Source organism: Ixodes scapularis, unplaced genomic scaffold (genome assembly GCF_016920785.2).
Source record: "Ixodes scapularis isolate PalLabHiFi unplaced genomic scaffold, ASM1692078v2 PGA_scaffold2__306_contigs__length_199485367, whole genome shotgun sequence".
Taxonomy (NCBI): domain Eukaryota; kingdom Metazoa; phylum Arthropoda; class Arachnida; order Ixodida; family Ixodidae; genus Ixodes; species Ixodes scapularis.
The window spans coordinates 60,023,709-60,037,278 of record NW_024609857.1 but is presented as its reverse complement, the minus strand read 5'-3'; the positions used below and the strand labels follow the sequence as shown (position 1 = coordinate 60,037,278).

Sequence of the window (13,570 nt, the reverse complement as noted above, 5' to 3'; positions counted from 1 at the left end):
CCCCCCCCCCCCCCATCACCCCGAACGGGGTCCTCCATCATCTCCGCCGATCCACAAGGGGCCCGCGAAACATCGTTGGTTGAGAACCACCGGTCTACAAGAAAAGTCTGATGGTTCACTCCTGGTAAAGTCGGCTCAAGTGCTTACCGCGAAGAAATTCTTTCAAACATTCGAGCACACAGCAAACTTCAGACACGACCTGCAAACACTCAGAGCTACGCAACCAGAAGGGTGCGACCAGAGGAGAAGAGCAGCGTCCCCAGAGCGAGGCGACTCACCGACGTTCTCCATGCTCTGCGTGAGCAGTGCCTCGAAGGTGTGCAGACTATAGCTCTCGGCGTCCAAGCCCCGCGCCAGCGCGTTCCTCAGGTGCGTCTCGTACTCCATGAGCAGCTTGCTGGTCGGCGACTCTTCGTGCGGCTGCCTGCCGCGCTGGTCCGCCGACGACGCCACGCCGTGGCCGCCCTCATCCGAGCTGCTCTCGTTGCTCGAGCTGGGCGGCGTGGTCGCGTAGCACAGGTTATCGTAGAGGAAGTGGTCCGACGGCGGCGAGCCGTCCGCCAGGTCCAGACCGACGCTCCGCTCCAGACTCCGCCTCCTTCCCGACTCGGACCGGTGCTGGCGGTCTCGGGACGCCGTCAGCGCCGACGCCAGGCTTCGCCGGTGCGCCGAAGGTAGCGTGGCCGCTGGCGGCTGCTGGTCGGGCGAAGAGGAAGAGGACGGGGGGAGCGGGTCCAGCATGCGTTTCAGCGTGTTCGAGTCGAGGCTGAGGGCGGCCAGGTCCCCCTGGCCGGACGCCTCCTCGAACACGTTGTCCGAGCTCTTGGACCGGCTGGAGGCCTGCAGCTGCGGGCTGGACGGGCTGTAGTCCACGCTCTTGGCCTGCTCCTTGCGCGACGACGACGCGTAGTGGGCACGCGCGGAGTCGCCGCCACCGCCGCCCGGGCCGCCGCCGCGAGACGGTCCCGCTGCATCGGGGAGGAACGGACAGGCGTGCGCTTTGTACAGTTGCGCCAATAGGGTTGGGCAACCGAGAAAGCCATCTGGCTCTCGTCTGACGCTGACACAGCGCATACTTACAGGGCCCCTATTGTACGTGCGAGCCAGGAGAACACTTTCGCGCATGCGTGTTACAACAGCCGCGATGCGATTTTACTAAAAATCGACGAACATGTGCAGTGGCGACGGAACACAGAGCAGGGGGCCTTCAGATACTTCATACGTTTCTAGTAAACAAGTAGGGATAATGGGAAAAAAATCCCCACTTTCGTCGGATCCCCCCCCCCTTCTCCCCCTTCCTTTCCAATATTCCGAACACTCCTGGCAACTCTGAAGGCCTTTAAAATTCACAAATAGGGTTCCCTGCAAAGTACGCAAGGTGCGTACGATATAAATGTGTCGATGAACCGTAGTTCATTTTCTCGCACAGTCTATATTGACCACATCAGTGACGTTATCTTCATTTTGATCCTCCTCCTCCTCAAACTCTAAAGCCGTTGGCATATCGGGATAACTTTAATATTCGCACTTTAATATCTAAATTGACCCGGTATGTTTTTGTCTGTCTCAGGACGCGCACTTGATGTCATCGAGTGCGCGTGGCACTTTTATGACGTCATCAGGCGGAAATCGAGGGACCACGTTTTTGGAGGCGGTAAACACACCAGTTGGAGACGCGTTCCAGGCACCATACCACGATGTGACTAACTTGCACAGTGTTGCCTGGTCGCCAAATAAAATTGGTCAACATTTGTAAATTAATTAATTCAATTGCTAGATCTCTAACAATATCGAATCTTACTACATGTGCTAAGTAGCCTATGAGCGTTCCAATACAAGAATAATCTACCCGTTTAATAGTTCTGTCCTAATTCCCTTAATGTCTACCTCACTGCGATTCTGACAACTCATGGTGCATCGAAAGCGCCGAGACAGCGTCAGGACGCCGACCGTAGATGCACGCCTGCGAGCAATTTCCAAAGATGCGCAGTAGCGAGGAAATGCCATCAAGATGCCCCACACAAAGCGAGTGCCATAAATTTTGAGGATGAAGGGAAGAAATAAAAATGCTACGATCAAAATTTACACATTGAACATCCCTTCAACAGCTGCTGTCGGATATTTTCCAAATCTTTCAAAAATAAAGTTGAGCCTCGATTAGATTCCTTTGGTGCCGATTAACACTTAGAGATCGCTCTTAACTTAAGCAGTGGTAAAAAAAAAAAAAAAAAGATCACTGAAATTTTTGGTAACGTTTCAAAATAATACAACTGATTCGCACCATAATAAAAAGATCACAGGATATCACGCCAATATTGAAGTAGGTAAGAGACAGACACGAAATTGGACAAAAGTAAAATTCCGAACACTCTGAACCCTTCGGGGTCAAACAAAAGATTGACACATACATTTCAGTGTGGACAAAACATCACCATCGTCGAAGCAGGGCAGACCACGTTAGAAAGAATCGTTAGTTTCCGAAATTAATTTATAATTTTAGTAAACCACTCTTCGCGTCCCGGTAGTTCTAATCGTAATTAACTACTAAGCATCCGTAATTGTAACCAAATTACGTTTTAGAAATAATGTGCCCGTAGTTCTAATAGTAATCGACTACTTCTCGGCATTTGAAATTGTAATAGTAATAGTAAAGGAATAACGTGCCCAAAAGCACGACTGGTCCAACTGCGATCAACCCTGTGTCCGAGAAACCCTATACAACATTTCACTCTAGGTCCGACCCTATTGGCGACGATACGATGGAGGCAGTCGAACAGCGCCAAAAGCGCACAGTCACGGCGCTCGTCATTTTCGGGTATTGCCTATCCCCCGCTAAACCAATCACGCAAAAGAAACAAGGAACCCCTACCGGCGGCTGCTCTGCGATGATGCGTCGATCCCTGTGTTTGCCCCCTCGCGGCTGCCGAGGTCCCCCCGTGCACGCTGGCCGCCGTGGTGGTCGTGCTCGACCCGCCGGTGGCGGCCGTCGACGCCTGGGAGGTCTTCGTGCGCCCGGCCTGGGCCCGGGACGCGGTGGCCGACGCGCCCCTCCCGCCGCCGTGGGCGTCCGGCCTCGCCGACGAGGAGGACACGGCCTGCTGCTGGGCCCTGGGCAGCGTGGCCGCGCCCCCGGTGTAACGCACGCGGCCGTTGCGGGCCCGGTGCAGGTTCTCGGCAGTCATGCAGGTGCACTGGAGCTCGGCGCGGCCCCGGGACGGGGAGCTGGGCGTCGACTGGGGCTTGCGCTTGCTGCTCTTGCTCTTCTGCTGCGCTCCAGAACGCCACGGAGAACGAGTTAAGGCCCGTGCATCGCGCAATAAAACAAACACGCTCTTCGCGACAGACACGATGGCAGGATTGCCCTCGGACGCGCGTCGAGCGAGCACGAAGCACGTTTTCTTCGTACGTATGGATGCTTCAAACGTGTCTGCAGGCAGGTTTTGTATAGGCCAACACGCGGCCCTGACGTCACGCAGCTGCGGTGGCGCTGTCGACGACACTGCGCATGCGCAGACGCTTCACGCGAATTCGGGTTCTGCGCACGCGCAGTGCCCACACCTGGTGTGGGCAAACGCCCGATTCTTCGTAAACAGCGTGTCGGTCTATAAACAGCCTGACAGGGACATCGTATGCACGCCTCGGACAAGCTGCGGTCTGCGGCGTCCTTGTATGACTCACGTTGGTCATACCACGGCTCTGGGTCATACAAAAAAGGCTGTATATATGTTCTAAGTATACAACGCGCTTCGACCATGCCTGTGGCGAGTCAGCAGATCATGACGGCAGTGTGAACACCTTGTTTTTTGTACGATGGGTGAGCAGTAGGTGACCGCGACTTTCTATGGTTCCATGTTTTCAATATTTACCAATAACCCCCCCCCCCCCCGGCCCCTAAAAAAAATTATTTCCCGATCTTGTTTCATCAAAATCAATTCAAACCGATAAGCCGCGAATTTTAGCAATCCTCGGATGAAGAAAATAGTTGTCGAAATCTCTGCGCAGAGTGTGGCTAAATGCGATAGCGTTTTGCACCGCCGTGTCTTTTTAATGATTGTTTAAGCTGTTTAATAAATGATGTGGTAATTCTAGGAATATTTTTGTCAACGTACCACGACGTCTTCTATTATATTTAAAACCAATTCCAAATTTTCTGATCCAACAGTCTACTTCCCGCGGACGGGACTCTCACGACCAACCAGGCACGTTTGTTGTAAAGCATTCCGGCAATTTGAATGTTTCCCTCTTAGTATATGTATATAAACATAATCAGACTCTTGACAACTCGTTCAGAAGCCAATATATAGTTCAGAGGCCAATATATCACTGGTCGATCAAAGGCCAATATACCACATCACATTCGTGGGGGGCATTATCCCCTATATGCATAACTGCGGTAGGTATATTACATATGCGAATCGCCTGCCTTGTTGGTTACAAACCGATATATGGACACAGTTAAACGTACGGATGCAATGAAACAAATTAAAAACAGGCTTCGCGGTTGATTGTGTCTTGTACACAAAAGTAGAAACTACTAATGATCAAGTTACACTCAACAACAGCTTGAGCATGGTATCTGATTAGCGCCAAAAATAAAAGATGAAACCTAACCTTAAAAAAAGACAGCTTCTATAACTTATACTAAAAAGAAAGGCCCACTCATTTTTTACTACGTGTTTAATCGCTCTGAACAGTCCAAGGTCGATTTTGTAAACTATTTAGTAATAACGCTTACACCAGGCCTCAGTCGGGGCGTGCACATAGAAAAGATATGTTCATCTGCATTTCTAATACTTTGTTTTAGAAGAAGAAAGCTCAGATTAGTCTCGGCAACGACAAGATTGACCGCCTGCAAAACTTCCATCCGATCAATGTCATTATCAAATGTTGAACTGTTGCCTACTCGAATAAAGTTATCAAGATTAAAACTACTGTACTGTATTGCAAAAAACAAAAGGGTATCGACCCTATGTCGTACTTTCTCGCCTCCTTTGAACACTCTACCTGAACAAGTAACTCGAAACATATCCGTGCCTTTCAATCGACAATATGTGTGTTTAAATTTCCATTTTTTTCCCGGACTATAGAAGAATAAAACCTTTTACCGAACGAAATTTTGGAATGTTCATATGTTAAGCGATTTGCTAAAGCATATTCTTCTATAATTTAAATGTGATGATCCTTTATAATAAACAAATAACAAACACTCCTAGTCTGCTAGACAACGAGTATTTGCATTCATAATATTTTCATCGAGTTCCAATTTTTTTCAACTTTGTAGTTTAAACTTGTGTAATGATGTAACACTTCGATTTGTGCGTGTTTTGTATTCTTGTATTTTTTGTGTTATTATTTATACGCCTGTGTGTAGGCCATTCATGTACTGATAACATTTTGTTTGCCGGTATATTTGTCTTTGCCGCTGTCATAACTTTACTTCTGTTAGCGCACACCATGGTACTGTGCATTTTATTTTATTTTTCAGCACACCAAGTAAATTGTTCAAGCTTTGTATTGACCCACCCTGCTTGGGCCTGCAATGGCCTCGAGTATTGTAAAGTAAATAAAATATAAAAATCGCGTAGGATTCGTTCAGAAACTATCGAGTATAATAAATATAAACAGCATATGTGTCTCGGGAAGTGTTTGTGAACAGCGCAAACAAAAAATTCGGTTCCTCGATTCTTCTTAGCAACGCTATCCAAGAAAATGGAAGTATGGCCAAGTTGGTATCTGATCATTGTAGCAACAACACGAATGTAAACAGAACACGGAGGTAGCGCTTGACCATGCCTGGTTTTTACCTTTATTTACCTTTATTTCGTGCTGCTTTTGTGCTGTTATTTTTTTTATTTAATTTCTTTTTGTGCAGCAAAGTTATTGTTGATTAGTACTTTACTTGGTCATGTGCCAATAATCTATGAGGCACCAACAAAAAACCAGAAGAGACAGATTGTGTGCGCGTAAGAATATTAGCGACTTCGTCCTCGAGCGAGCGCATGGACGACCGCGGGATTACTTGACAATTAGAGTGTGCGGGTTATTATACAGGACCAAATAAGAGAGAGCGGCCAATGTACGGTCAGCCTCTATGATTGGTATAAACTTGTGCCAGCATATTATCGTTTGATTGGGACTTTTAAAGATATGTTTTTAGTAATGAAGAAGGCTCACCTTTGGGGGTTCTAGCTTGAGCGAATAAGAGGAGGATGCCTTGCGGGAAAACTTGAAAGCCGGGGACTGTGTGAGACAAAGAAAACAGTTTTTAGTCGTCCACACCGACCAGTGGTCACTCCAATTTTGGTTCAGCATTGCCCACCAGAAATTCCTCTCCTGCTAACCATCGACGACCTCGAATTTTACCGTCTACTTCCATTTCTTATATTTATTTATTTTTTGTCATTTTCAATCCCAAACTGAGGAGAATGCATAAATCAGCCAAGCCCAACCATCCTAATTATCAAGCTGATAATATGCACAGCTTCATAAAAAATGTCTTAAATGGCTCTCTGAATCGCATGAAACAGTTTACCGCTGGGTATAAAAAACGCTTGACAAATGAGCATTCTTCGATTCAAGCCCAAAGCACAAGGCAACCCGTTCTTGGTGTCACAGAGACGAAATCGTGATACATCCAGTAATGGCTTTCAATTGATTTTATACTTCGTTTCAGCTTCGGTCCGAGCGCGGCCGATGTTATAAGTCGAAGGGCCAATCAAACACCACAAAAAGCGCAGCGTCATGGCGTGCTCTCTGCTCCTGAGAGGACTAGCCGGCGGAGGAGCGCGCACAGAGACTCGGCGAATACCGGATGGTCCTATCAACTGTAGAGAGCAGGCCATGACGTTTTGCTTTTTGCGGTGTTTTATTGGCCCTTCTGCCCATAACATCGGCCGCGCTCGGACCGAAGCTGAAACGAAGTATAGTCTTTTTTTTAAGTGCTTAACAGGCAAGTATGTGGTCCTTACGACAGGACGTGGCTAATCATGACGGCGTTCGTCGCTGTGAGATGGGTTCGTGGTTACTCTCACAAGGTGATGTTGAGATCCCAGCATTATCGAGATGGTTGGGGTTGCGATATACACACGGCCGTTGCTGCCCAAGAGGACAGGCTACTAAACCCAACTCACGCAGCATTCTCTGAACTGCTTGGCGTCTAGAGGAGAAGTGAAGTTGAGGCCCCACGTGTCTCCGGTGTGAGAGTCCTTCCAGTAGACGAAGCATTCGGACGCCTGGCCCAACCGTGTGCCTGGGCGAACAGAGAAAGATTAGGTGGCACACGCTGTCATTTCCTCAAAGAACTGCTTTCTATTTTCAGTTCACCTCGTCCTACTATGGACCTCAGCCGAAGCTACATCTACGTGCCTCCAAGTTTAACTTCAAATATACTTCCTCATAAATATACGTCGTTTACGATCTTTTATTTCATTTATTGTCATAATTTTTATGTCAACTTTGATGAATGGCTTTAAAACCCCACCTAACCCTAACTCCTTAAAATACAGCTCGTGAAAATATGCCTTATTGCTACGCAGTTGCCGGTGCCAAGCTACCTCGGTTATGTGTAGCAATTAGTTGTAGCACAAAGTGTTTATTTTGACCACATTAGGGAGTTCAAAAAAACATCGCCGTGACCGTTTTACGTCTTCTGTGTTTGCCTGAGCGCCAGACTTGGTTGTTTTCATGAAATACACTCACAACACGATCCCGGACAGTGAAGAAAAACGGAAAACTACAATAATACTATGCTTTGAGAGACGTCTATTGTACCAAACGAGGTCGACAGCATCCTTGCTCTTGCTTTCATAAAATTTCGCAGACGTTTCGCTCCCCTAAACGTTTAACGGTCCGCCAGCTCAAGTCCAACCTCCCAAGTTCTTCAAGATGAACGGAACTCAGGCACTAAATACGCTAAAAGAAATGGCACTTCTTTCCTCGCTTGTCTCGTGGGCGACGTCATTTTGGTGCTTAGTGCAGATCGAGCGCAATTAAAGACGGTCACTACTATAGTCATGTCTCATTACTACGAACACCTCCTTTCTCACCACAAGCAATCCTTCGTTACGTGAGTTGTCCATGCTAATGAGACAAAAATGCATGTACTAACCCAATTCGTCCTCCGAAAAATGCACCTATACAGCGGGCTACCCACATTAGAGAGTTTTAGTAGATCGTTCCGATAACTCTGATAACGATGCCTGATACTCCGCCGCCGCCTTTGCACGTTCATCGTATCGATATCGGGTATCGTTATCGGAGGTAATCAAAACGATCTACTAAAACTCTCTAATGTCCGCGTCCATATCCGTTCGACATTTTTTGTAGGCTTACTGTTAGGGTGTTCGATACGCTTACGTCTTTCGTTTTCGTCTGTTTTGTGATGTATCAGCGGGAAGGCATGTTGCCGTTGGTGGGCATCAATAAATAAATATTTAAAAAAATATCAACCAGACGTGACTTATTTGGAAATGCGACTTCCTGAGATATAGTGTCAGGACGTTCAAACAATAGCGTTTGTCTTTGTCGCGGACTCTTTTAACAATTCCGGAGAACAAACAAGCGCTCCCTGCGGCTTTGGACAAAACTTTGGATAATGTGGCAATCCCAAGTTGAAGGACAAGGGTGACCCCAGTGACGCTGCTCCGAAGCGTAGCCCATTTAGTGGTTCTATACACTAAGCGAGACGAGCCTGGCGCACCTGGTTGCACGAGCCTGACGTCGAGTATCTTGTCGACCTGCGAGTTGTAGGCGGTGATGTGGAAGACGCAGTCGGGCGTGTCCTGCACGCAGGTGATGTTCACGGGCACCAGGTCCTCGGACACCTGCTGCCACTTGACGGCGCCGCCCTGGCCACTCACGTGGAACACCTCGGCCCAGAGTCTGCGAGAATCACGCCAACTTTCAGAATGACGCACGCCACACCAAGAGCACTCCTCCTACTATAGGCTGCCTGGAATCATGTAGCTTCGAACATTTCAAGTATATTTTTAGGACCATATAAGGGCATTCAATGAAGTGTGAACATAATAGGCAAAACCCTGCGTTTCCTGAACTGTCAGTCATGTTAAGAAATGTTAAGCGCCTAGTACCACGCACGTATTTTAGCGTCTCGAGAAGAATATACAATACGTCACAAGAGCCGCCGAGGAACGCTACAGACTGTTGCAATCCTGATGGCTGGTTGTAGAAGCGACAGCATAGCAACATGGATCCCAAACAATGCCCGGCACGCCAAGCTTCTTCCCGAAGTTATACGAATGCTGGACCGTTCAACAGAACGAGCGTGTAATAGTCTGTGGCGGTGCCTGCTGGAGGAAACCATCACCCGCTGAGGACCGTGCCCTCGGGCTCAGGGCTCGTACATTCAGCGCGTGATCACTCCTTGGGCAACGAGCGCTAACGCGCAGCGATCGTAACTGGGTTGGGATTGAACCAGCGGCCTGCTGCCAAGGCGACTAGTGCTTAACCGCGAGTCCTCTTTCCTCGGTTAGTGTCCCTGTAGCCGATGAATGGAGCGTCCGGAAGAAGCTTTGCTCACCGGCCTTCACCACACGATGCAAACGAAAACATGTTAAAAAGTGAGGTGTCAAAACGGGTTTGCGGGTCATCCTATAGACACGCCGTGCGACGCCTGACACACAAACAGTGCTTTTTTTGTATCGATTTAAGCTTTGTTTTCTGATTTCAATCCTGGCTAATAAAAAGCAAAGGTCAAATTTTAATCTATTTGATTTACGCGCAACACCTCGAAATCACTAGCCAAATAACGTTTCAAGACCTGTCCGAATGGCGCGCATCTGGTAGCGTAGTTCGACAGATGGTTCTGGTCCATCGACCAGCTTCGGTTTTTCCGTTTTCAAAAACAAAGTAACAGAGCCAAAACGTAAGAACACTTTTCGGAAACAGCGGCGTTTGTCGGTCGCACCCATTCACAGGGTTTCCGTGTCGTCACCGTCGGGATTTCAATCGAAACGTCGACTCGACGCGACAGGCCCAGCGTCAACAAAAGTGACATCGACGAGCGACGAGGCTTCGTCCCACGTCACCTTTGCCTCGCTATTGTTGTTCAGGGGACGCAATGTGGCACTCTATAAAGAAAACCGTTCGCGAATTCAATCAAAAGCGCGATGCGCGCGTAACCGTGCTTGTCGGACAGAACGACACAACAAAAACGCAAGGCTTAGAAAAAATGAAAAAAAAAAAAAAAAAAAAAAACTGGAAACCCCGTTGGGACGACGACGACGACGGCAAGTAGACGTGATTAAGGGATTCGCGTCACCTTGTCACTTGCCAGAACCTCCTTTCGACAAGAACAAAACACGGAGAAGAGCGGAAGCAAGCTGACACATCGGTATAAACTTTATTTACATGGTGGGAGCGCCTACAAACAGGAGACGTGTTGCAAGCTCGACTTGCGAACGTAAAAAGATAGCACTTTGCACGCGTCAAGCGAGATTCAAGACCGATCGTCAAAAAGGATTTTTTTTTTTTTTATGCGAAAGCATTAATTGTTTTGTGGAGCGGACCGGCGTTATCAGCTTTTGAAGCCGCGTCAAAGGGCACTTAAACTCCCCTGACCCAAGTGAGCGAAGCCTGTCGTCTGCGATCTGATGGATAGGCTCCCATTGGCCGGCGCGCGTCATAGTTTCAAGGAACGAGGCTCCCATTGGCTCTCGCGCGGGATAGTTCCAAGGAACGCCACCAGAGAAGCTCCCTCCATGGCGGCGCAGCGGCCCGGCTGCCGGTAATGCGCGGTCCAAACCGACGCGTTTTTGTGCAACCGTAGGTCGTGCGCTTCCCGGAAATTGCGTATTTCGTGACGTCGCGCTGATTCCTTGCACCTTCCAGGCGCGCATAAGAAAGTTGGGATGATTTCAACTTTTTCTGAACGCACACAATAACGCGCTGTGACGTAGTAGGACGCTCCTCTCCCATATTTTCTCCCGGCCAGTCGGCGGAGGACACCAGTTCCGGCTCCGCGTTTGTTCGCCGTCGGGCGTATTTGCTTTCCGCTCGCCGGAAAGCGCATCGTCCTAACCAACGCGCACGCTTGTGACTCAGAAAGCGCACCGGAAACAGCAAAAAAGTCACAAATACTCAATTTCCGGAAAGCGCACGACTTTCGTGCGCACAAAAATGTGTTTGTTTGGATCGCACTTAAGAGGGAGCGGCTGGCCGCCGAGCCGGCCGAGCCAGCAGAGCCAGCACGGGTAGATTCCGGAGGGGTTGCACGGCTGAGCCCAGCGCGGCGTGGCCACTTCTTTACGAGAGCGTGCGCCGCGGCCGTCGGGAGGCGCAAGCGGATCGCGATTCAAGGCGTCTCAGGCAGCAAGAGGGCCTTCGACAATACGGGGCGGAAGCAATACGCCGCAGGCGGCATCCTTTCGTATTCACAACTCATAAGAAGTGCTTAGGTGTCCTCGGACTTTTTTTTTAATATGCACGTTTATATACTACGAGAGATTGTACAACTGTCAGGAGTTTTTTCAGTTTGGTGATATTATCGCACGTGATAAAAATAAAACAAAAAATATAAACTGGCTCGTAAAGAATATCCTTTTTGTACGCTTTCCGAAAACATTGGTGTTGATTACTTTAGATCACCACTCGTATTCAAAGTTCTAGAAAGGCGCAGATGAAGACGTTAGAATATGGATAGAAAAGGAGGGAGAGAAAGACACAAGAGTGGCCGGGGGCGTCAGAACCCCGCGCTCTGGTTGGAATGACTAGAGGCTAGACGCAAATCCGGCTGCCTTCGTCTCTACTCACTTTTCGAATGCGTTCGACGAGTGCAATGGACGCAAAGGCAGCTAGCTTTGCGTCTACCCACTAACCGTTCCAACCAGAGCTCAGTGTTTTGACATCCCTGCCCGCTCTCGTCTTCTTCTCTTCCTCGGTTTCTAGTAGTACACGACTTCGAGAGTGTAGCGTGCTGTATTTGAACAACATCCATACGCAGTGCATCGTTTCTTCTCCAGTCCGAGCGCAACCTACGCCCCGACCCGAGAGGGACAATCATGCAGCGTCATCGTTGAGTAAACAAATCAAGAGCAGCGAATGCGCTCTGGCTTTGCGATTTTAGCAGACACGCGTGTTCGTGTTTCCATATGTCCTAGCCCTTGACTGCGCACGGACCCGTGATAAAACGAGGCAAAGTTGCGTCGTCAAAGTACGTTCAAAGACTACAAGACACACAAATGCGCGAACGCGCAGACTGAAACCACGAGGTCATGGCACATTCAGCGAGCGCGATTCCTTTAGCCGGCACGGAAGGAAGACGAACAACGTGACGTAGCACTTATCACGCTGCTTTATAGGAATGATATGTTGCCATTAAACGTACAGGCGTAGTGGAATGTGCACATGTTGGACACAGTAGTGAACTCCAATGTTAGGCACTATGCGGGGGAAAACAAATTCCGAAGCCGAGTTCGCGCTAACTGTGCCGCGTACTGTACACAGCCGTGCTGAGTGCATTTCAGCGGTAAGCCAGCTCTTCCCTGATATGCGGAATGAACTCAGCAGCGAGAAACCGCTCCAATCGACTCGTCTTTCGATAAAAGAATGAGGAAGAAAAACGCCCTTAGAATTGAAAAGCCAACGGTCTTTTCCATTCACCCAGCAGAGACTTCCGAGTTCCCCCAAATTCACTGGGCCCCCTCAAACACAAATGGAAATCTACCAAAAACAAATATACACGCTACAAACGCAAAGTTCAAGAATGAACGCGACTCAAACAAAAATTTCTAATCTAAAGCGAATAAAAAAAATATTTAACTCTAAAAATAAAACACGACGGGAAAATCCCAGCGACATCAGAGCAAAAACGAGCCAACGACGAAGCCTTTTTAACTGCAAGTGGTAAAGTCTTCATAAAAAATAAAAAGAACAAAAATCGGATGAAGGGACAAGCTTCGAGACGAGGACGGAATAAGAATAATAAAAAACCTAATAATAAATAATAAAAACAAAGAGGATATAAAGAGAGGGAGTACTACGAGATCATGAAGAAGTTGAAAAGCGCGCCGAGATCGACCCGTTCCGTATTGAAGAATCCGGATCCTGACGGAACGTGCCGAGGCGAAAGAGAAGCCAAGTCCTCGCCGAAATCGTTGTTAAGATTCCCGGATCGGCCCGGCCGGCTTTCCAGCTAAGCAGAGAAAGGAACAGAAAGGCGCAAATCCACAAGGACAAGAGGGCGGCAAGGCTGAAAAGAGCCCCAACGGGAGAAATGTTTCGATCCTTGGCGGCGCACGCCAAAGATGCCGCTCTTCTTCGACACCGAATGAATCCCCCCCGCGGCTCAGCATTAAGAAGAGGGGACGCCACAAGCGCCCTGAAAAATTCGATAAAGTTCGCAGCTACTGCATACGGCGATTCGTGTACTACCAGGGGAAGATCCATCTACTCCACTCGGAGCCTTGGCTGACTGCAGATTATGCTTCAGGCGCCGGTTCTGTTTGCGCGGAAACTCGAATGAGAAGAGTGCACCCAAGCATTTCGTAAATCGGTACACTCATGTTTTGAACTCTTGTTCAGCTCTTAACTAAGAATTTCTTCCGCCAGACTT

The 13,570-nt window shown here is 48.5% G+C and overlaps 1 protein-coding gene across 1 annotated transcript in view; it reads right to left on the bottom strand.

Annotated features, from left to right (window-relative positions):
- Positions 1-13,570, bottom strand: part of LOC8030752 — a 172,254-nt gene that overhangs the window by 151,222 nt on the left and 7,462 nt on the right. Inside the window, exons 2-6 of the mRNA XM_029987492.4 lie at positions 8,699-8,880; positions 7,131-7,249; positions 6,175-6,240; positions 2,870-3,266; positions 279-968 (exon numbers count right to left, since the gene is read on the bottom strand). Of these exons, the coding sequence (XP_029843352.2) occupies positions 279-968; positions 2,870-3,266; positions 6,175-6,240; positions 7,131-7,249; positions 8,699-8,880 (1,454 nt within the window). The remainder of the gene's footprint in view (positions 1-278; positions 969-2,869; positions 3,267-6,174; positions 6,241-7,130; positions 7,250-8,698; positions 8,881-13,570) is intronic.